Source organism: Ranitomeya variabilis, chromosome 5, assembly GCF_051348905.1.
Source record: "Ranitomeya variabilis isolate aRanVar5 chromosome 5, aRanVar5.hap1, whole genome shotgun sequence".
Taxonomy (NCBI): Eukaryota; Metazoa; Chordata; class Amphibia; order Anura; family Dendrobatidae; genus Ranitomeya; species Ranitomeya variabilis.
This window is the reverse complement of record NC_135236.1, coordinates 314666461-314691320: the sequence shown is the minus strand read 5'-3', so window position 1 is coordinate 314691320 and position 24860 is coordinate 314666461. Positions and strand designations below refer to the sequence as shown.

The window sequence follows — 24860 nt, the reverse complement described above, 5'->3', positions numbered from 1 at the left end:
TTCCTGCTGCTCCTCACGATTCTCCAGTCTATGCATTGCGGTCTCGCGAGATGATGACACAGCGGTCTTGCGAGACCGCTACGTCATCATCTCGCGAGACCGCAATGCATTCTTGGGACCGGAGCGTCGTGAGGAGCATCGGTAAACACCTGGGCTGGATCTGGAGGCCAACGGAAGGTGATTATATAACTATTTTTTATTTTAGTTCTTTTTTTTAACAGGGATATGGTGCCCACATTGCTATATACTACATGGGCTGTGTTAGATACTGCATGGGCTGTGTTATATACTATGTATCTGTGCTATATACTACGTGGCTGTGGTATATATTACGTGGCTGGGCAATATACTACATCGCTGTGCTCTATACTACGTGGCCTGGGTTATATACTGCATGGGCTGTGTTATATACTGTGTGGGCTGTGTTATATATTACGTCTCTGTGCTATAAACTACGTGGCTGTGGTATATATTACGAGGCTGGGCAATATACTACATCACTGTGCTCTATACTATGTGGCCTGTGTTGTATACTGCACGGGCTGTGTTATATACTACATCTCTGTGCTATATACTATGTGGCTGTGCTATATACTACGTGGCTGTGCAATATATTACGTGGCTGGGCAATATACTACGTGGGCTGTGTTATATACTACGTGGGCTGTGCTATATTCTACGTGGGCTGTGTTATATACTACGTGGGCTGTGTTATATACTACCTCTCTGTGCTATATACTACCTGGCTGTGCTATAAACTACGTGTCTGTGCAATATATTACGTGGCTGGGCAATATACTACGTGTCGGTGCTATATACTACGGGGGCTGTGCTATATACTAGGTGGGCTGTGTTATATACTATGTGGGCTGTGTTATATACTACGTGGGCTGTGTTATATACTACGTGGGCTGTGTTATATACTATGTGGGCTGTATGCTAATTAGCTGTGCTATATTTCTCTACTGTATCTGCGCATCATGAATCGTGGTATGTGTTAAAGAGGGGGCCCACTGAGACTCTTTCGCCTGGGGCCCTCAAAAACCTGGAGCAGGCCATGGCTTCACTGATTGTTTGCAGCCAGGCATGACCAATCAGCAACAGCCTCAGTCCGCCCGCGAATTGGCGCGGAATTTGAACCATGCTTCGCTAATTGGTCATGCCTGGCCGGCCAAATCCTGTGTATAAATTGCATCATAATGAAAACTTCATGAATAAACTATATACATATTCTAGAATACCCGATGCGTTAGAATCGGGCCACCATCTAGTTATTACATAAATATGCTTCTTTCACCACTAAGTCACTTTTTGTCTAAGAAAAGATCATTCACTGTCAAAATCTATTCAGTGAGAAATAAAATTACACCTTCTGCCTATAAAAGTCTATGGAGAGGGGCGGAGAAGAAGCAGGAAAAGCAGCATAGACAAGGAGAACCTCCTGAAGCTTCTAGTACAGAGGGAAAAATGCAGTTACACTTCAAAGGCTATCTCCACCCAAACAATTCTTTACTGTTCTCTTTTTATAGAAATGTGGAGCTGACATTTTTTGGGGAAAAGAGCATACACACATAGAGCACTATTGCCTGGTAAGGTTAGTGAAAGGCAGAAGTATGCGCTCACCTGGCCGTGTTGTGTGAAGGCACAACACCTGTAGACGTGTGTATCGACTGGTGCCCCATGGCTGGAGAAGAAGATATTCTTCCCGATAAGTAATAATAGTATAGGACCATATCACGTTGAACAGGCTGCACTGTGGTGAGATGCCTTTTGTGTTCCAAAATTATTCTTTATTGTTCCTAAAGAACCATTTTGGAACACAAAAGGCATCTTCCTCAACTTTAACTTTAGATGTAGGATAGATAGATAGATAGATAGATAGATAGATAGATAGATAGATAGATAGATAGATAGATAGCTATGGGATGGATGGATAGATAGATGTATAGATAGATAGATACTGTAGATAGATAGATAGATAGATAGATAGATAGATAGATAGATAGATAGATAGATAGATAGATAGATAGATAGATAGATAGATAGATAGATATGGAATAGATAGATCAGATCCATTTTAGTACAATTTTGACTATAGCAGAACATACTTTTTTTACTTCAAAGCATAAATACTGTGCACATGTGTGGAATAAGTCCCCAACCTCATTTATTCACTAGTTGTTCCATCTCGCTAATGGGAATTAGCAGAGAAATCATAGAAGGTTATCCTTGCTACATCCATTAAGCTAATTACGGGCTATGCTTTCTTAAGCATACCATTCTGGGTCACTATTGCGGATCAGAATAGTTATTTGGAGGCTCATTAATTGGCCTGTAAATAGCGTGTTCCATTCAGGACTCTGTGGGATTGTAGTTTCTATGTGTCGCCTTTTGTATATTTATCTGCCGTGATTTCCATGGCCTTTTAGTCATTAGTCACCAGACCCAGCTATGAGTTATGTAAACTCTTTACCACTTGTATTTTACATTTAGTGTGACGGTATTCCATTGGGGCCAAAAGCCATAGAAAGAGCAATTTGGCACAAAATAGCTGTTATCCTTACTGCACCTCTCGCCTTGTGTGGCTGCTGCCTGTTTTACATCACTTAATAAATGCACATAGTAGACTGGTGAGTGCCATGTTCTTTTTCTTCCTTCATAAGCGTACAGTGTGAGTGATCCTCACTAGCACAAGTGCTCGTTACTGGAGTTTGCCTAGGGTGCTCGGGTATGCACCAAGTATCGCGGGTGCTCGAGTGACATGTTTGAGTCCTCGCGCCCGTGATTCTAAGGCTTCGTCTCACATAGCGATTTACCAACGATCACGACCAGCGATACGACCTGGCCGTGATCGTTGGTAAGTCGTTGTGTGGTCGCTGGGGAGCTGTCACACAGACAGCTCTCTCCAGCGACCAACGATCAGGGGAACGACTTCGGCATCGTTGAAACTGTCTTCAACGATGCCGAAGTCCCCCTGCAGCACCCGGGTAACCAGGGTAAACATCGGGTTACTAAGCGCAGGGCCGCGCTTAGTAACCCGATGTTTACCCTGGTTACCAAAAAAAACAAACAGTACATACTCGCCTTTCGGTGTCCGTCAGGTCCCTTGCCGTCTGCTTCCTGCTCTGACTGAGCCGCCGTACAGTGAGAGCAGAGCGCAGCGGTGACGTCACTGCTGTGCTGCGCTCTCACTGTACGGCCGGATCTCAGTCAGAGCAGGAAGCAGACGGCAAGGGACCTGACGGACATCAGATGGTGAGTATGTACTGGTTTTTTTTTTTTACATTTACGCTGGTAACCAGGGTGTAAACATCGGGTTACTAAGCGTGGCCCTGCGCTTAGTAACCCGATGTTTACCCTGGTTACCAGTGAAGACATCGCTGGATCGGTGTCACACACACCGATTCAGCGATGTCAGCGGGGCCTCAACGACCAAAAAAAGGTCCAGGCCATTCCGACACGACCAGCGATCTCGCAGCAGGGGCCTGATCGCTGGTACGTGTCACACATAGCGAGATCGCTATGGAGGTCGCTGTTGCGTCACAAAACTTGTGACTCAGCAGCGATCTCGCTAGCGATCTCGCTATGTGTGACGGGGCCTTCAGAGATAGGGCAGGAGGATCTCCTCTTCCTTACTAGGCCCATGTATGGGAGACTCTGCAGCAGCTAATCTCTGCCAACTGTGAGCTAATCCCAGGGAAAATCTGATTACTAGACATGGAACCTGCCGAGGGGTAAAACTGTATTCCTGTAATACTGAGAGAAATCAACTGGTTTACTAATGTGTGGATTTCTGTATTTTTTTCTCAATTAATGTATTATGAAAAGTCATAGAATTTCACCTAATATCCCAATTGATAGGATCTTTTATATGTTACTTTTCCACTACGTCAGTGTTAGTACTATATTTTAATAATTGAAAATTAATTGAATCATTTTATATTTTACAATTATACTATTATCGTTGTTATGACACTTATTATTATTATGCCCTGATTAATACAATTCATATTTAGTAACATAACAATATATTTTCTAATTACTGGAACATGCCAGGTACCAGAGTATCAGATATTCTAGACTGTTCTACGCTGAAATATTCAAATTCCACTGAAGTTATGGGTTGATGTTTTTTAGGTTGCAACCCTTGAAGTATCGCATGACCTGATTTTAGCCTTTCAAAAAAATATTTGAGATTTTGAACTTGCGTCCAAATCTCTCTCCGTGGATCCTTCCTGACTCAGTGATCATGTGCTTTTATTTCCACATCACTTCCCAGTGATTGTGGCATCCATTTTTCGCATATGCATCTCCATTTCCAGGCCAGTGAGTCCTGTGCTATGATGTATGACACGTAGCATACAATATATATATTTTCTTTTGAACATGTTTATTGCGTTGCAGGATAAAAGTATTGCTGGTTGTCCTGTAGAATGTAGGGACCTCTCCGTGGCGGCAGCGTCACATTAGGCTTCCTGACCAGCATAGTACATTTCTACAAGCTCTGTGGACCCTAGTGTGTGTTGTGGTGGTGCTAATATCGACCCTATGAAAATAGACCACCCACTCAAGTATTAAGAGGTTGGGATGCACTCGTTAAAGGGAATCTGTCAGCAGGTGTTGCTACCCCATCTGAGAGCAGCATGATGTTGAGACCCTGTTTCCAGCAATGTATCACTTACTGGGTACTTGCTGCAGTTTTGATAAAATCACTGTTTTATCTGCTGCAGTTCTACAAATGCTATAACTCTGCCCACACCACTGATTCAAAGGGAAAATAAATTCCAAGCAAATGTGGCGCTAAGCACCTACGGATTTTTTTGAATGCATCCACTTCCAGTGAAAAATGTTAATAAAAATTCATTTATTTTCTCAAAATAAAATATATATATATATATATATATATATATATATATATATATATATATATATATATATATATATATTTGTAAAATATTTTTAAAAATATTTTACAAATATATTTTATTTATTTTTTTATTTTGAGAAAATGAATGAATTTTTATTAACATTTTTCACTGGAAGTGGATGCATTCAAAAAATCCGTAGGTGCTTAGCCCCACATTTTCTTGGAATTTATTTTCCCTTTGAATTCGCCACCTATGTGGATCCGAAGCAGGATCAACACATAGTTCTCCAAAGTGAGCTGCACACCTTACTGGATTATACAACATACGGAGAAGAGTTGCCTAAAGAATTGATTCCTTGAGAATCTCAACTTGCATTTCTTACTGATAGAAGGTGAGCATAACCACAACTAAAAGAATTTTTTTTTAACTGTTGGTAAAAACGTATTACGCTCAGAGGAAGCGACGCACTTGTCTCTTTTTTTCCCTTTTTCCCTAAACCAGGGTATTTCTAAACACACCACTGATTGGCAGCTTTCTGCCTATGCATAGTGCACACATAAAGCTGCCAATCAGTCGTTAGGGCGGGGTTTTACAGAGCTCATGAATATGGAGGACTACATGGAAGCAGCTTTCCTAGTCCTCTAATGATGAAAACTACACTAAGCAGCCCAGTAAGTGACACATCCCTGCAATCAGGGTCTCTGTCTCTACATTATGCTGCTCTCACATTAAGTGACAAAAGCCAGACTCCTATTAAATTGTTCATTGCCAGTAAAAGGAACTCTGCTCCTGTAATGTCTATGCCGGGATGAACCACTCTATATATTTGTAGCCTATGTTCATCTATTCTGCACAAAGGAAAGAAATCGGGAATGAACAATGTGGCAGTGTGTTCACAACAGAGCTATGGGGATAGAATGGGAACTTTGTATCTTCGAGGAGAAGACGGAGAGATGCATAAGTATGCCAGGCACCATCGCGTTCCGCTGGAGGAGCGCAGCACAACCTGCACTTTTGAAGCTGCTGTAAATTTGCTACCAAAGGATCCTCCTGTCTGTGATGTCTCGGATGATTTTTTGTTTTGATGTCAAGTTATTGTGAAAGTGCAGTCAAATCGCATCTGTGATTGTGTCTTCATAACAAGGCTTCCTTCATCCTCCTGGGATGACTCCTGCTTTCCGACACTGGTGACGTGAGCCTCCAGTCTGGTGTCAGCTCCCTATAGAGGATAATGGTGCCTGCCCTTCCTCCCCCCTGCTGTCTGTGTGCCTGGTAAACACTCCAGTCACTTCAGAATCATTTTCTTCCTCGTATTGCACTGTGCTAATTAAGCAGATGCTATATATAGGCCCGTAATAATAGTAACACTTCTAACGAAGGGACATGCGTCGCTGCTGTGTGTAAAAATACCGCTTTGATTTTTAATGAGTGTCTGTCGGCTGCACACTACAATTAGCTGGAGAAAAACAACAGGAATCCAAATGTAACCATTCACATGCAGAAACATATAATTGGGGTGATGATATTGATGCCTGGGGTCAATAGAAGGATGATATCAGGAGAATACGGCATGTGTACAGCGCCACTGAATATGTCAGCACTATAAAAAATAATGAATTAAAAAAGGAGATCCTAAAACCATGCATGTGGATGTGGCAGATCCATGCAGGAAATGACAATGACAATAACCTAGCCAGGCTTCTGATTCTGTGCCCTTATGTTCTTTGCCACTTTCAGATATAATTGCATATTTTTGCAAACCAATAAAACATTTGTATGTTATCTCACTGGGATTGATAGGCTCCTGTTATTATTTCTTGGGTCATTTTGGCCATTAGATTTATTTTGCTCTTCTCGTCACCTTTTGTGTTTTTCTTCATTATGAAAGGTTATCCCTTTATTTTTCTACTTATTTCCCCAGCGAAATGCAGACATGAAAGGAGGAAATGCGTCAGCGCCATCTAGTGTTAGAATAGTGGTATTATTCACAACACACAGTCTAAAATGATTTCGGAGAGCAGATACAAAGAAAATTACACGATTCAGCTCCTCTTCTACAAACTACAGTAAGAATCCATTACACTTTGTAGATCCTAAAAGACGAAGACTAGCTGAGAGATGGTTCATCTATGTAAATGGAGCAGAATAAAATAATTATATTATTATTAATAAGTTGACAGTGCTTTTATTAGCTGTATTTCTATATTACTCCTCATTTAGTATGCCCTCATACAGCCAAAAAGAAAAACTTGACATGGCTCCAAAATCCTTATTTAGTCACAGTGCAGCCCTTTTATTATAATTTCTTACATACGGCTTCAGCTGTTTCTGCTCTAGACTCCTTGTGTCTTGCAGATGTTTTATGGGACTATAGTATTGATGGTCAGTCTGCAGGATAGTCTGTCAACAGCTGATAAAGGAATATGACTCATAGCACCCCTGTCTATTAGGGTTACGACCACTCATATAATGACAGAATGTTCATTGCTAGTGGTCGTAACCATGGTTACCTAAGGTACTGCAATGTCCTGCATTGTAAGCGACGTAGTGAATGACAACCACTATTCTAGATTTCTAATTGGAGGTATTTGCTAATATTACTATTACACCTACCACGTATTGGGATAGGGTCTTGGAGATGGGAATACCCCTTTAACTATGGGTATACGCATCAAGATGTCTCACAGTGGGTGAAACACATTTTGCATCTTTGGGCTGTCCATGTGCCAGAAAATGAAAATGGCTGGTGGAGATTTCTGCTGCAATGCATGCAAGTTTTCTGACGTACAGTATAGTAAAATTGTATTGTGGTTCACCACACCCCCATTTTCTTACAAATACCAACGTTGTAGAAGAGATGGCGTTGGTACAAAAGGACAAAAAGTAGCAACAATTTAGCCCAAAAATCTGTGACTTTGTAATGCCAGAAATCTATTGAACATCTTCCGATTCTGAAGGGAAGTAAGCATGATGCCTTTCTTCACCTGCTCTAGGATTCCTTGGGTGACCACTGCGTCTATAGTCTTCACCTTGCACATTTCTTGGTGTCCTCAATCCTGAAAAATTCAGACAGATACTTATCCATCATTTACTACCATCAGGGAGAAATCTAATTGGCTCCAAATTTATTTTGCAGCAGACAATGTCCCCAAACATACATCCAACATCATTAAGAACTACAGGTGCTTCTCACAAAATTTGAATATCATCAAACTGGGACATTATCCTGAGACATAAAAATACACAAAGAAAATGGGAGACGTTTATTAGGATCCTGGATAGGACCTGTGCACAGTATATACCGTATGGGAATAAACATACTAGAAATAGGGGGAAACCAATATGGCTAAATAGAGCTGTAAGGGGCGCAATAAGGGACAAAAAGAAAGCATTTAGAGAATTAAAGGAAGTAGGTAGTGATGAGGCATTAAATAAATACAGAAAATTAAATAAATTCTGTAAAAAGCAAATCAAGGCAGCAAAGATTGAGACAGAGAGACTCATTGCCAGAGAGAGTAAAAATAATCCCAAAATATTCTTTAACTACATAAATAGTAAGAAACTAAAAAATGACAGTGTTGGCCCCCTTAAAAATAGTCTGGGGGAAATGGTGGATGAGGATGAGGAAAAAGCCAATATGCTAAATGACTTTTTTTCATCAGTATTTACACAAGAATATTCCATGGCAGACAATATGATCAGTGATAAAAAAAAATTCCCCATTAACCCCTTCATGACCTTGGGATTTTCCATTTTTCCGTGTTCGTTTTTCGCTCCCCTCCTTCCCAGAGCCATAACTTTTTTATTTTTCCGTCAATTTGGCCATGTGAGGGCTTATTTTTTGTGGGACGAGTTGTACTTTTGAACGACATCATTGGTTTTAGCATGTCATGTACTAGAAAACGGGAAAAAAATTCCAAGTGCGGTGAAATTGCAAAAAAAGTGCAATCTCACACTTGTTTTTTGTTTGGCTTTTTTGCTAGGTTCACTAAATGCTAAAACTGACCTGCCATTATGATTCTCCAGGTCAGTACGAGTTCATAGACACCTAACATTACTAGGTTCTTTTTTATCTAAGCGGTGAAAAAAAATTCAAAACTTTGCTAAAAAAAAAAAAAAAAAAAATTGCGCCATTTTCCGATATCTGTAGTGTTTCCATTTTTCATGATCTGGGGTTGGTTGAGGGCTTATTTTTTGCGTGCCGAGCTGGCGTTTTTAATGATACCATGTTGGTGCAGATACGTTCTTTTGATCGCCCGTTATTGCATTTTAATGCAATGTCGCAGCAACCAAAAAAACGTAATTCTGGCGTTTCGAATTTTTTTCTCGCTACACTCTTTAGCGATCAGGTTAATGTTTTTTTTTATTGATAGATCGGGTGATTCTGAACGCGCCGATACCAAATATTTGTAGATTTGATTTTTTTTATTGATTTATTTTGAATGGGGTGACTGGGGTGATTTAAACTTTTATATTTTTTTTATTTTTTTCACATTTTTTTTTACTTTTGCCATGCTTCAATAGCCTCCATAGGAGGCTAGAAGCAGGCACAACCCGATCGCCTCTGCTACATAGCAGCGATCTGATGTTCGCTGCTATGCAGCAGAATTGCAGGTGTGCTGTGAGTGCCAACCACAGGGTGGCGCTCACAGCTACCGGCGATCAGTAACCATAGAGGTCTCAAGGACCTCTATGGTTACAATGGAGAAGCATCGCCGATCTCCGATCATGTGACGGGGTCGGCGATGCGCTCATTTCCGGCCGCCCGGCCGGAAGCGGTAGTTAAATGCCGCTGTCTGCGTTTGACAGCGGCATTTAACTAGTTAATAGGCGCGGGCAGATCGCGATTCTGCCCGCGCCTATTACGGGCACATGTCAGCTGTTAGAAACAGCTGACATGTCCCGGCTTTGATGCGGGCTCACCGCCGGAGCCCGCATCAAAGCGGGGCTTCTGACCTCGGACGTACTATCCCGTCCGAGGTCAGAAAGGGGTTAAGTGTCACCTGCTTAACCCAGCAGGAAGTACGGCGGCGTCTAAAAATCACTAAAATTGATAAATCTCCGGGCCTGGATGTGATACACCCCCGAGTACTGCAGGAATTAAGTACAGTCATTGATAGACCATTACTTGTAATCTTTAAAGAGTCCATAATAACAGGGTCTGTACCACAGGACTGGCGTATAGCAAATGTGGTGCCAATATTCAAAAAGGGGACAAAAACTGAACTCGGTAATTATAGGCCAGTAAGCTTAACCTCTACTGTGGGTAAAATCCTGGAGGGCATTCTAAGGGATGCTATGCTGGAGTATCTGAAGAGGAATAACCTCATGACCCAGTATCAGCACGGGTTTACTAGGGACCTCTCATGTCAGACTAATTTGATCAGCTTCTATGAAGAGGTAAGTTCCGGACTGGACCAAGGGAACCCAGTAGATGTAGTGTATATGGACTTTTCAAAAGCTTTTGATACGGTGCCACACAATAGGTTGATACATAAAATGAGAATGATGGGGATAGGGGAAAATATGTGTAAGTGGGTTAAGAGCTGGCTCAGGGATAGGAAAAAGGGTGGTTATTAATGGAGCACACTCGGACTGGGTCGCGGTTAGCAGTGGGGTACCACAGGGGTCAGTATTGGGCCCTCTTCTTTTTAACATATTTATTAATGACCTTGTAGGGGGCATTCAGAGTAGAATTTCAATATTTGCAGATGACACTAAACTCTGCAGGGAAATCAATACAGGGGAGGACAATTTTATATTACAGGATGACTTATGTAAACTAGAAGCTTGGGCTGATAAATGGCAAATGAGCTTTAATGGGATAAATGTAAGGTCATGCACTTGGGTAGAAGTACCGTTCACAGGGCAGAGTCCAGCCAGTTTGGGGGAAAATCCAGAGTTCTCTTATCCAGGTGGAAATCAGTAGCCTTCCTACTAGTGCCTGTGTGTTGTAGTACCTCCCTGCTGAGCACCATGGGATAGTCCTCACAACCTTCGTGGATGTTTCTGATGTTATCTCTTCCTCTCTGTCCCCCAGATGGTATGGATAGGACATACCCATATGACTGATGGCCTGAGGCTTGTTTATAGGGACCCTAGAGATGCCCCGACCCCCACAATTTGCCACAGTGTCTTCTTAGGTTTTAAGGTCGGGCAGCCAACTTGGAATTGACTGTCCTGCCAGTCTTTGAAGTAATGCGTAGAGTCAATTACTCCCTCGGTATTCCGGCCACCGGCTACGCACCTCAGAAGGAGGCTGCCTGTCTCGGGGCAGAACTCCTCCCGGTGTTGTCTCCTTGTGCTGTGACTTCGTTTCTCACTCCCTGCAACACAATTCCTTTCTTGTCCTTCCTTAGGATGCTGCCACACGTGGGGCAGGCGCAGCTCTGTGTCTTTCTGTCTTGCTAGGCCTCTGTCAGGATCCCACTCCTGACAGGGACCCTCTGTCTGCAGCTCAGATGTTCCTCCTTTCCCCGTCTGCCTGACAGGTGTTGCCTGGGCAAAGCCCAGCCAGCTTCTCTCTAACTTTCTATCCAGCCCACCAGTTTTACCCTTCTGTGAGGAGTGCCCTAATAGATAGGAGCATGGCTCCCCCTGGTGGTCTGGAGTGTGAAGTTTGGTGTATGGTTTGTGATACCTGGAAAGATGAACTCCTTTAGTACCATCAGACGTAATATCACTCCCCCTGGTGGAAGAATGACATTACTGCAACGACCAGGACTCTGGGGCGCTGCACATGTACTTCCAAAAGCCATGGTCACTTTGAGGAAAGAGCTTGTGCACACGGCCATATTTTTTATCCAAGTGCGATCCAATAAAACATTGGATCACACTTGGGCCAATGTTATGCTATGGGGCGATTCACAGGTCTCATTTTTTTCATCGAACTGAGCCGGTGTGAGGAAAAATTTACAGTGTGCCCAACTTAGGCCCGATTGGATTGGATTCTACCCTGCAAGTCAATGGATCTGTGGAAAACATCGGATGTCATCCATTTTCATGGACTGTCCGAATGGAGAAGATGGAGACATATTTCCTCTATCTTCTCATCCGAGAAAATTGAATGAGAATATGTTCACGCTCGGATCACAGTGTGATTAACATAATCGGCCTGCTCTCTCGGATGAGAGAAAATATGCTGGTGTGATCCAAGCCTAATAGTGAGATATTACCATTGTGGTGCTTGTGAAAGTAGGTGGCAGCATTCTGACTTTACATAATTTCAGTTTAATGCTATGGCACAAATGTTCCTTGGTCCTCATGGAGCTCTGAGGACCTTTTGAAAATGAAAGAAGCAATGTGATATGATGTGAAATGTTGCACATTGGCATTGTATGATGAGACATTTGACCTTTTCGGTCACATTTCCTTAGGCTCCAGATGTATCTAATAAACTCAATGTATTTTGCCAATTACATTTCAAAAACATGTTTCAATCATGATTGTTGGGATGTTTTGGGCTCTTGGCTGGCCTTTGGATTGACTGCAGGCCTCTAATTTATAACTCTTCATCCAATACTACAATGAAAGTGTGCCTTTCCTGTGTTGCATCTTGTTTATTTGGTGCCTTGTCCATCAAGGGGACATTGCTAAGACATCTCTAATATGGTGTTTGTCTTGGCAGAAAGGGGCACAAAGTAAATTTCTGGCACAAAGTAAGCCATTTAATTGGTGATATACACATGCATTAAACTTGTGAAACTGTGAACTAATAAATCTAGCACAAATTTAAGGAGTTTTTCCACAAAGTAAATACATTTTAATTAATAGATGTTGAAATAATAATAAGTTCCATAATTGGATGTTCCTGTGCTGAGATAATCCTATAAATATGCCCCTACTGTGTAATGGCTGTGTCTGACCGTACAGGGACATGTTATCACAAAAAAGATGTCCTGAAGTATTAAACCCATAAGGTATTTGGGTTGATGTACCCCTTTGAACAAAACATTAATCACAAAATTGGTTACCCTTGAGAATAAATACAATGGTAACCAAAGGTACTTCTTGATTACAAAGTACTTTTTATTAACACAATAATTAAATAATGTAAAGAAAGGTGCTATGTAGTGATGAGCGAATGTGCTCGTTACTCAGGTTTTCTCCAAGCATGCTCGGGTGGTCTCCGAGTATTTTGGTGTGGTCGGAGATTTAGCTTATGTCAACGCAGCTGCATTATTTGTATTTGAAGCTTGCATACATATGGGGGTTGCTTAACATACAGGCAATCCTCAGGCCATGTTCACACTTTGCGGCGTCCCTCTGCGGGTTCTCCCGCAGCGGATTTGATAAATCTGCAGGGCAAAACCGCTGCGGTTATCCCTGCAGATTTATCACGGTTTGTTCCGCAGTTTCCGCTGCAGGTTTCCGCCTATACTATTGATGCTGCATATGCAGCAATATGCAGCATCAATAGTAATGTTAAAAATAAAAAAATCGGTTATACTCACCCTCTGATGTCCGGATCTCCTCGGCGCTGCACCCGGCGGTCCGGTTCCAAAGATGCTGTGCGAGAAGGACCCTTCGTGACGTCACGGTCATGTGACCGCGACGTCATGGTCATGTGACCGCGACGTCACCGCAGGTCCTGTTCACACAGCAACTCTGACCGGCCGGCCGCGTGCAGCGCTGAGAGGTGAGTATAACATGATTTTTTATTTTTATTCTTTTTTTTTACCCCAAATATGGTTCCCAGGGCCTGGAGGAGAGTCTCCTCTCCTTCACCCCGGGTACCACCCGCACATTAGCCGCTTACTTCCCGCAGCGTGGGCACAGCCCCATGCGGGAAGTAAGTGGTTCAATGCATTCCTATGGGTGCAGAATCGCAGCGATTCTGCACAAAGAAGTGACATGCTGCGGGTTTTAAACCGCTGCGTTTCTGCGCGGTTTTTCCCGCAGCATGTGCACAGCGGTTTGCAGTTTCCATAGGGTTTACATGTAAATGGAAACGCTATGGAAACTGCTGCGGACCCGCAGCATCAAAATCGTGGCGGTTCTGCGGTAAAAAACGCAAAGTGTAAACATGGCCTCACATGTATTCAGGCTGTCTAGCAGACTCAAATCATGCAGCTGCGTCGAAATAAAATAAGTCTCCGGGCACTCCCAAATACTCAGAGACCACCCGAGCATGCTCGGAGAAACCCGAGTAACGAGTATACTCGCTCATCACTACTGCTAAGTCACTAAAAGAGGGACAGTAATGCCTTAAAGTACCACATGGTACAAGCTATTTGAAATAGCAAAGCCCAATATAATGAAATGCCAGAACAGTATCCTGACATGAAACCTGTTATGACCCCAATGGCGAGGGTCTCAGAGGAACGTGGAAGTCTGCAGAATACAAAAATCCAGCTCATAGGGCAGTGGTAACTGGGTTGACCATATATCTACTCCTAACGCCAACACTAGAAGTAGCCGGGGATCATTCCTACGTTGATTCTAGATGACACGCGCCAGCCGGAGAATCTAGCTACCCCTAGTAGAGGAAAACAAAGACCTTTCTTGCCTCCAGAGAAGGGGACCCCAAAGCTGGATAGAAGCCCCCCACAAATAATGACGGTTAGGTAAGAGGAAATGACAAACACAGAAATGAACCAGGTTTAGCACAGAGAGGCCCGCTTACTGATAGCAGAATAAAGAAAGGTAACTTATATGGTCAACAAAAACCCTATCAAAATCCACACTGGAAATTCAAGAACCCCCGAACCGTCTAACGGTCCGGGGGGAGAACACCAGCCCCCTAGAGCTTCCTAGCAAAGGTCAGGATATAGATTTGGAACAAGCTGGACAAAAATACAAAAACAAAACAAATAGCAAAAGCAAAAGGCAGACTTAGCTGATATAACTGGAACCAGGATCAGTAGATAAGAGCACAGCAGACTAGCTCTGATAACTACGTTGCCAGGCATTGAACTGAAGGTCCAGGGAGCTTATATAGCAACACCCCTAACTAACGACCCAGGTGCGGATAAAAGGAATGACAGAAAAACCAGAGTCAAAAAACTAGTAACCACTAGAGGGAGCAAAAAGCAAATTCACAACAGTACCCCCCCCTTAGTGAGGGGTCACCGAACCCTCACCACGACCACCAGGGCGATCAGGATGAGCGGCATGAAAGGCACAAACTAAATCGGCCGCATGAACATCAGAGGCGACCACCCAGGAATTATCCTCCTGACCATAGCCCTTCCACTTGACCAGGTACTGAAGCCTCCGCCTGGAGAGGCGAGAATCCAAGATCTTCTCCACCACGTACTCCAACTCGCCCTCAACCAACACCGGAGCAGGAGGCTCAGCAGAAGGAACTACAGGCACAATGTACCGCCGCAACAAGGACCTATGAAATACATTGTGAATAGCAAACGACACAGGAAGATCCAGACGAAAAGATACAGGATTAAGGATTTCCAATATCTTGTAAGGCCCAATAAAACGAGGTTTAAATTTGGGAGAGGAGACCTTCATAGGAACAAAGCGGGAAGAAAGCCATACCAAATCCCCAACGCGTAGTCGGGGACCCACACCGCGGCGGCGGTTGGCAAAGCGCTGAGCCTTCTCCTGTGACAACTTCAAGTTGTCCACCACATGATTCCAGATCTGCTGCAACCTATCCACCACAGAATCCACCCCAGGACAGTCAGAAGGCTCCACATGACCCGAAGAAAAGCGAGGATGGAAACCAGAGTTGCAGAAAAAAGGCGAAACCAAGGTGGCGGAACTAGCCCGATTATTAAGGGCAAACTCAGCCAACGGCAAGAATGTCACCCAATCGTCCTGATCAGCAGAGACAAAACACCTCAAATAAGCCTCCAAAGTCTGATTGGTTCGCTCCGTCTGTCCATTAGTCTGAGGATGGAAAGCAGACGAAAACGACAAATCAATGCCCATCCTACTACAAAAGGATCGCCAGAACCTGGAAACGAACTGGGATCCTCTGTCAGACACAATATTCTCAGGGATGCCGTGCAAACGAACCACGTTCTGGAAAAACACAGGAACCAGATCGGAAGAGGAAGGCAGCTTAGGCAAAGGAACCAAATGGACCATCTTGGAGAAGCGATCACATATCACCCAGATAACGGACATGCCCTGAGATAGCGGAAGATCAGAAATGAAATCCATGGAGATATGTGTCCAAGGTCTCTTCGGGACAGGCAAGGGCAAGAGCAAACCGCTGGCACGAGAACAGCAAGGCTTAGCTCGAGCACAAGTCCCACAGGACTGCACAAATGACCGCACATCCCTTGACAAGGAAGGCCACCAAAAGGACCTGGCCACCAGATCTCTGGTGCCAAAAATTCCCGGGTGACCTGCCAACACCGAGGAATGAACCTCGGAAATGACTCTGCTGGTCCACTTATCCGGGACAAACAGTCTGTCAGGTGGACAAGACTCAGGCCTATCAGCCTGAAATCTCTGCAACACACGTCGCAGATCCGGAGAAATAGCTGACAAGATAACTCCATCTTTAAGAATACCAACAGGATCAGCGACTCCAGGAGCATCAGGCACAAAGCTCCTAGAAAGAGCATCGGCCTTCACATTCTTTGAACCTGGTAAATACGAGACAACAAAATCAAAGCGGGAGAAAAACAATGACCAGCGGGCCTGTCTCGGATTAAGGCGTTTAGCAGACTCGAGATACATCAGATTTTTGTGATCAGTCAAGACCACCACACGATGCTTAGCACCCTCGAGCCAATGACGCCACTCCTCAAATGCCCATTTCATGGCCAACAACTCCCGATTGCCCACATCATAATTTCGCTCGGCAGGCGAAAACTTCCTAGAGAAAAAGGCACAAGGTTTCATAACAGAGCAACCAGGGCCTCTCTGCGACAAAACGGCCCCTGCCCCAATCTCCGAAGCATCCACCTCAACCTGAAAGGGAAGTGAGACGTCAGGCTGGCACAAAACCGGCGCCGAAGTAAACCGGCGTTTCAACTCCTGGAAAGCCTCCACGGCAGCAGGAGCCCAGTTAGCTACATCGGAGCCCTTCTTGGTCATATCCGTCAAAGGTTTCACAATGCTAGAAAAATTAGCGATAAAACGACGGTAGAAGTTAGCGAAGCCCAAGAACTTCTGAAGACTCTTAACTGACGAGGGCTGAGTCCAATCAAGAATAGCTCGGACCTTGACTGGGTCCATCTCCACAGCAGAAGGGGAAAAAATGAACCCCAAAAAGGGAACCTTCTGTACACCAAAGAGACACTTTGAGCCCTTGACAAACAAAGAATTTCACGCAAAATTTTAAAGACCAACCTGACCTGCTCCACATGCGAATCCCAATTATCAGAAAAAACCAAAATATCATCCAGATAAACAATCAAAAATTTATCCAGATACTTCCGGAAAATGTCATGCATAAAGGACTGAAAAACTGAAGGCGCATTGGAGAGCCCAAAAGGCATCACCAAGTACTCAAAATGACCTTCGGGCGTATTGAATGCGGTTTTCCATTCATCACCTTGCTTAATGCGCACAAGGTTGTACGCACCACGAAGGTCTATCTTGGTGAACCACTTGGCACCCTTAATCCGGGCAAACAAGTCAGACAACAGCGGTAAAGGATACTGAAATTTGACAGTGATCTTATTTAAAAGCCGATAATCAATACAAGGTCTCAAAGATCCGTCCTTTTTTGCCACAAAAAAGAATCCCGCACCAAGAGGGGAAGAAGACGGACGAATATGTCCTTTCTCCAGAGACTCCTTGATATATGAACGCATAGCGGTATGTTCAGGTACCGACAGATTAAACAGTCTTCCCTTAGGAAATTTACTGCCTGGGATCAAATCTATAGCACAGTCACAGTCCCTATGAGGAGGCAGTGCACTGGACTCAGACTCACTGAAGACATCCTGATAATCAGACAAATACTCCGGAACTTCCGAAGGCGTAGAAGAAGCAATAGACACAGGCAGGGAATCCCCATGAATACCACGACAGCCCCAACTTGAGACTGACATAGCCTTCCAGTCCAGGACTGGATTATGGGTCTGTAACCATGGCAGCCCTAAAACAACCAAATCATGCATTTTATGTAAAACCAGGAAACGTATCACCTCGCGGTGTTCAGGAGTCATGCACATGGTAACCTGTGTCCAATACTGCGGTTTATTTGCTGCCAATGGTGTAGCATCAATACCCCTAAGAGGAATAGGATTTTCTAATGGTTCAAGAGTAAAACCACAGCGCTTAGCAAATGAGAGATCCATGAGACTCAGGGCAGCACCTGAATCTACAAACGCCATGACAGGATAAGATGACAGTGAGCAAATCAAAGTTACAGACAGAATAAATTTAGGTTGCAAATTACCAACGGTGACAGGACTAACAACCTTAGCTACACGTTTAGAGCATGCTGAGATAACATGTGTAGAATCACCACAGTAGTAGCACAAGCCATTCCGGCGTCTATGAATTTTCCGCTCATTTCTAGTCAGGATTCTATCACATTGCATTAAATCAGGTGTCTGTTCAGACAACACCATGAGGGAATTTGCGGTTTTTCTATCACATTGCACCGAATTAGGTGTCTGTTCAGACAACACCATGAGGGAATTTGCGGTTTTGCGCTCCCGCAACCGCCGGTCAATTTGAATAGCCAGTGCCATAGTATCATTCAGACCTGTGGGAATGGGAAAACCCACCATAACATTCTTAATGGCTTCAGAAAGGCCATTTCTAAAATTAGCGGCCAGTGCACACTCGTTCCAATGTGTCAGCACGGACCATTTCCGAAATTTTTGGCAATACACTTCAGCCTCGTCCTGCCCCTGAGACATAGCCAGCAAGGCCTTTTCTGCCTGAATCTCAAGATTGGGTTCCTCATAAAGTAAACCGAGCGCCAGAAAAAACGCATCAAGATCAGCCAATGCCGGATCTCCTGGCGCCAGCGAAAAAGCCCAATCCTGAGGGTCGCCCCGTAAGAACGAAATAACAATCTTTACTTGCTGAGCAGAATCTCCAGATGAACAGGGTCTCAGGGACAAAAACAATTTACAATTATTCACGAAATTCCTAAACTTAAACCTGTCTCCGGAAAACAGTTCAGGAATCGGTATTTTAGGTTCTGACCTAGGATTTCTGATAACATAGTCTTGTATGCCCTGCACACGAGTAGCCAGCTGGTCCACACTTGTAATCAAGGTCTGGACATTCATGTCTGCAGCAAGCATAGCCACTCTGAAGTAAAGGGGAAGAAGAAAAAAAAAAAAAAAAAAACTCAGAATCTTCTTTCTTATAATCCCTCTTCTGCAATGCATTAAACATTTAATACTGGCCTGGCAAACTGTTATGACCCCAATGGCGAGGGTCTCAGAGGAACGTGGAAGTCTGCAGAATACAAAAATCCAGCTCATAGGGCAGTGGTAACTGGGTTGACCATATATCTACTCCTAACGCCAACACTAGAAGTAGCCGGGGATCATTCCTACGTTGATTCTAGATGACACGCGCCAGCCGGAGAATCTAGCTACCCCTAGTAGAGGAAAACAAAGACCTTTCTTGCCTCCAGAGAAGGGGACCCCAAAGCTGGATAGAAGCCCCCCACAAATAATGACGGTTAGGTAAGAGGAAATGACAAACACAGAAATGAACCAGGTTTAGCACAGAGAGGCCCGCTTACTGATAGCAGAATAAAGAAAGGTAACTTATATGGTCAACAAAAACCCTATCAAAATCCACACTGGAAATTCAAGAACCCCCGAACCGTCTAACGGTCCGGGGGGAGAACACCAGCCCCCTAGAGCTTCCTAGCAAAGGTCAGGATATAGATTTGGAACAAGCTGGACAAAAATACAAAAACAAAACAAATAGCAAAAGCAAAAGGCAGACTTAGCTGATATAACTGGAACCAGGATCAGTAGACAAGAGCACAGCAGACTAGCTCTGATAACTACGTTGCCAGGCATTGAACTGAAGGTCCAGGGAGCTTATATAGCAACACCCCTAACTAACGACCCAGGTGCGGATAAAAGGAATGACAGAAAAACCAGAGTCAAAAAACTAGTAACCACTAGAGGGAGCAAAAAGCAAATTCACAACAGAAACCTATGAATATAAAGTGCAAATATGTAAACACAAGACTGAAATAGCTGATATAGCAATGTCAAAAGAATAACCATATAAGGCAGCAAACCATGAAAACAAAAAAGTGGAGTAGCAATCCCAAAACACTAAACCTGTACTAACATAGACTGTAATGAAGATACGTGTCATGTTTAGTCAACAAGGGGTTACCTGCTATGGATACTATGAATTCAATGGGGCTGCTGTAAAGTAGGTATGAGCCGCACTTAATAACAATTCAGGTACATATAATGTGGCAATAACAGAGCATACTTTACCGGCGGTGTACACGTGGATCTCCCAGGCGTCCCACTACCCCGACGCGCGTTTTGCACTGCTTCTTCGGGAGGCGTCTTCTTCTATAATAAGATCTATTACAAAGTTTCTTGCACAATTTCACTTGTACTATTGATGTAAGAAAAGTTTATTAAAACAACAGTGGCTATTTAATAATGTATTTAATTGTGTTTATGCACGCGTGATATATATATTCTGTTTTTTTTCAGGTTCTACATTGAAAGTATTTCTTATCTAAAGGACAATGCCACTATTGAGCTGTTCTTCTTAAATGCCAAGTCCTGTATATACAAGGTAAGAACACATTGTTTATGTGACAAACCGCTGTGAAAACCATTCTACCAGGCTAAAGTCTGGAATGTGGCACTTGCATTGTATGGGTAGGGCTCTTTAAATAATGAATGTGGCACCATGCCCCTCATTGTGTGCAACTTCCTGGAGTGAAAACAGATTAATCGCACCACAAAGTCAGCTACACCTGGCATGTTTTTGTCAGTCAAAATTGCATCAGTCTGTGTACAATATTTAAAACAGTGAAGCATTGACTTCAACCTAATTCTGATAGACTTATGATATGGTCAGATAGGATTTATTAACCATCCACCTCTTGTGTCTCCCCTTTTCCTCATAGATTGTAAGCTTGCGAGCAGCAGGGCCCTCATTCCTCCTGGTATCTGTTTTGAACTGTGATTTCTGTTATGCTGTAATGTCTGGTGTCTGTATAAGTCCCCTCTATAAGTTGTAAAGCGCTGCGGAATATGTTGGCGCTATATAAATAAAATTATTATTATTATTATTATTATTATTAATGTAAATGAATTAAATCTTTTCAATGATTATTACCATAAAATTGTGAAATATTTAGTAATAAGTTATTTAAAATAATTTACTGTAATGAAATTTTGCTTATGTTGCAGATTTTTGTATTATTTTTCTCAGAACCTAAAATCAGGGTAGTATAAAGACTAGTAAAACATGGCTGCTTTTTGCAACAACTTTTTCTAGACATGCAATAGTTTCTGTTGGCCACTAGATGGCAGTAGTCCAACATTCAATTACTAGACACGAGCTGACTATGGTATAATTGAAGAAATTCCTCCTGTATCCAATTTAGATATATATCTGAAAATAGAGGAACAAAATAAATTATTACATGCAGGGGCTGACTGGCCCAGGTGGCAAAGAGGCAAATGCCCCCCGGGCCGCTCCCCCAGCAGCTGTTCAGGGCCGGCTGCCTGATGGTGGCTACAGCCACACAGCAAATTGTGCGCAGCCATGTTTGCTGTACTGTGACATGGCTGACAGCAGACACAGCCGCATCACAGTTAGCGCACACGTCTGCGCTGGGGCCAGGAGCTATGCTTGGCTGTCACCTTGACGGCTGCGCAGCTACTGCTCCCTTCATGTTCTCTATACTTCCAGGTTAGCTGTTGGGCATGCGCGATGGCGTCCTCATGCACACGCCGACATGACCCGGATGCTAGAAGCAGAGAGGCACTGCAGGGGAGCGACTGGTGAGGTAAGTATGAAGAACTTTTTTGTTTTCTTTTTAAAATAAATTTAATGGTGGGTAACTGCAAGTTATGAAGTGGGGGGTGTAAGGAGGCTGCACATGATGGAATTTGGGGGTTAAAGGAGACTGCACATGATGGAGTGAGGGGGTAAGTGGGGCTGCACATGAAGGTTGAGTGGGACTGTACACGATGGAGTGGGGCTGCACATGATAGTTTAGTGGATAAAGGAGACTTCACATGATGAAGTGGGGAGAGTGGGGCTGTACATGATGGAATGGGGCAGCACATGATGATGTGGGGGTAAGGGGGATTGCGCATGATGAAGTGGGGGGTAAGGGGGACTGCACATGATGAAGTGGGGGGTAAGGGGGACTGCACATGATGAATTGGGGGTTAAAGGGGACTGCACATGATGAAGTGGGGGGTAAGGTGATCTGCACATGAAGTGGGGGGTAATGGGGACTGCACATGATAAAGTGGAGTGTAAGATGGACTGCACATGAAGTGGGGGGTAAGGGTGACTGCACATGATGAAGTGGGGGGATAAGGGGACTGCACATGATGAAGTGGGGGGGTAAGGGGACTGCACATGATGAAGTGGGAGAAGGGGACTGCAGGACTGCACATGATGAAATGTGTCTGATGTGGGACTGCTCATGATGAAATGGAAGGGGGATAGGGGGCTGCAAATGATGAAGGGTCACTGCAGATGAAGTGAGGGGGTGATAGGGGACTGCAATGAATGAAGTAAGGGGACTTCAAATTAAAGTGGGGGGACTGCAAAATGATAAATTCAGTGTGAGGGACAGGGGACAGCAATTTAATTGAAGGTGGGGAGAGCAAATGATCAATTGAAGAGGGGGTGGGGAGAGCAAATGATGATCTAGGGGAAGAACAAATAATGAATTTTAAGGGTGGGGGAGTAAATGATGTATTGAATGTGGGGTAGAGCAGTTGATAATGAATAGAGGGTGGGAGAGAAAGACATGACAATGAATTGGGGCTGGAGTGGCATGTAACTATAATGAATCGGGGTTAGGGTTAGAGTGGTAGGTACATAGTGGGGGGTGTTGAGGATGAAGTGACTGGTAATGAATTGGGGGAAAGAGTACAGGTGCTAATTAATGTATATATTAAATGGGGAAAGTGGATATTTATAGTTAGTGGGTGCACAGTGGTGGATTATAATTTATATTTGGAATGGTTAATAATAATAATTATAATAATTTTATTTCTATAGTGCCAACACTTTACATTTTAGAGGGGACTTGTACAGACAATGGACATTAAGCATAACAATAAACACATAGATCAACAGATACCAAAAGGAATGAGGGCCCTGCTCGCAAGCTTACAATCTATGAGGTTGCATAATAACCAATTATATATTGTTTGTGGGTGCACCTCTGTATTCAGATGTCTAGTGTACACCATGTTCCAAATTATGATGCAAATTGGATTTAAGTGTCATAAAGATTTAATTGTTTTGTTTTTCAAATAAACTCGTGGATGGTATTGTGTCTCAGGGCTCAATGGATCACTGAAATCAATCTTAAATACATGTGATCATTAGTTTTCCAGGTGATTCTAATTAAAGAAAAACTACTTAAAAATGATGTTCCACATTATAAAGCAGACCACAGGTTTCAAGCAAAATGGGAAATAAAAAGGATCTCTCTGCTGCTGAAAAGCATTAAATAGTGCAATGCCTTGGTCAAAGTATGAAAACATTAGATATTTCACGAAAACTTAAGAGTGATCATCATACTGTGAAGAGATTTATGACTGAAACAGAGCACAGACAGAGTTCATGCAGATAAAGGCATAATGAGGAAGGTTTCTGCCAGACAAATTCATTGGATAAAGAGAGCAGCTGCCAAAATACCATTACAAAGCAGCAAACAGTTATTTGAAGCTGCTGGTGCCTCTGGAGTCCCTCGAACCTCAAGGTGTAGGATCCTTCAAAGGCTTGCTGTGGTGCATAAACCTACTATTCGGCCACCCCTAAACAGTATTCACAAGCAGAAACAGTTGCAGTGGGCCCAGACACACATGAAGACTGATTTCCAAACAGTCTTGTTTACTGATGAGTGTCGAGCAACCCTGGGTGGTCCAGATGGATGGTTGGTGGATGGCCACCATGTCCCAACAAGGCTGCAACATCAGCAAGGAGATGGAGGAGTAATGTTTTGGGCTGGAATCATGGGGAAACAGCTGAAAGGGCCCTTTAAGGTACCTGAAGGTGTGAAAATGACCTCGGCAAAGTATATAGAGTTTCTGACTGACAACTTTCTTCCATGGTATAAAAATCAGAATTGTGCCTTCAGGAGCAAAATCATCTTCATGCTGACAATGCCCCATCTCATGCTGCAAAGAATCCCTCTGAGTCATTGGCTGCTATGGGCATAAAAGGAGATAAACTCATGGTGTGGCCACCATCTTCCCCTGACCTCAACCCTATACAGAACCTTTGGAGTATCATCAAGCAAAAGATCTATGAGGGTGGGAGGCAGTTCACATCAAAACAGCAGCTCTGGTAGGCTATTCTGACTTCATGCAAAGAATTACAAGCAGAAACTCTCCAAATACTCACAAGTTCAATGGAGGCGAGAACTGTGAAGGTGATAACAAAGAAGGGTTCCTATGGTAACATGTGACTTGGCCTGTTAGGATGTTTTGGAGTTAAATATCTTTTTTGTTCAGTGAATGTGACCTCCTAATGCTGTAAATTCCACAAATGAGCATTTTCAGTTCTTTAAAACAGATCAAATGTTTAGAAATTCTACTGTGCCTAATAATTTGGAACAGTGCATTTTGAGTTTTTATTCATTTTGGAGATTATACTGTTATCATTGGGAGGTTTCTCCAATAAAATTCGATGTATAATCTAACGGGTGATGACTTTTATTAGACTGACTGTCATTTGCACAGACCATTTAGGAAAATCCGAGAAAAATATAATTTGCATAATAATTTGGAACATGGTGTAGAAGAAAGGGAAAAAGTGGGGAATGTGGTCTGGAAGCCGTGCTCTAGGTAACTGTTATTTTATGCAGAGACGAGTCCTGGCTGGAAGAAGTGATGGCAGTCTGTGCTGGATGAAAAT

At 43.3% G+C, this 24860-nt stretch overlaps 1 protein-coding gene across 8 annotated transcripts in view; it reads left to right on the top strand.

Annotated features, from left to right (window-relative positions):
- FRMD4A (FERM domain containing 4A) overlaps positions 1–24860 on the top strand; it is a 584036-nt gene that overhangs the window by 423776 nt on the left and 135400 nt on the right. For all 8 annotated transcript variants that reach the window (XM_077264626.1, XM_077264628.1, XM_077264625.1 and 5 more), the window contains one exon: positions 20450–20534. In XM_077264626.1, the coding sequence (XP_077120741.1) occupies positions 20450–20534 (85 nt within the window). The remainder of the gene's footprint in view (positions 1–20449; positions 20535–24860) is intronic.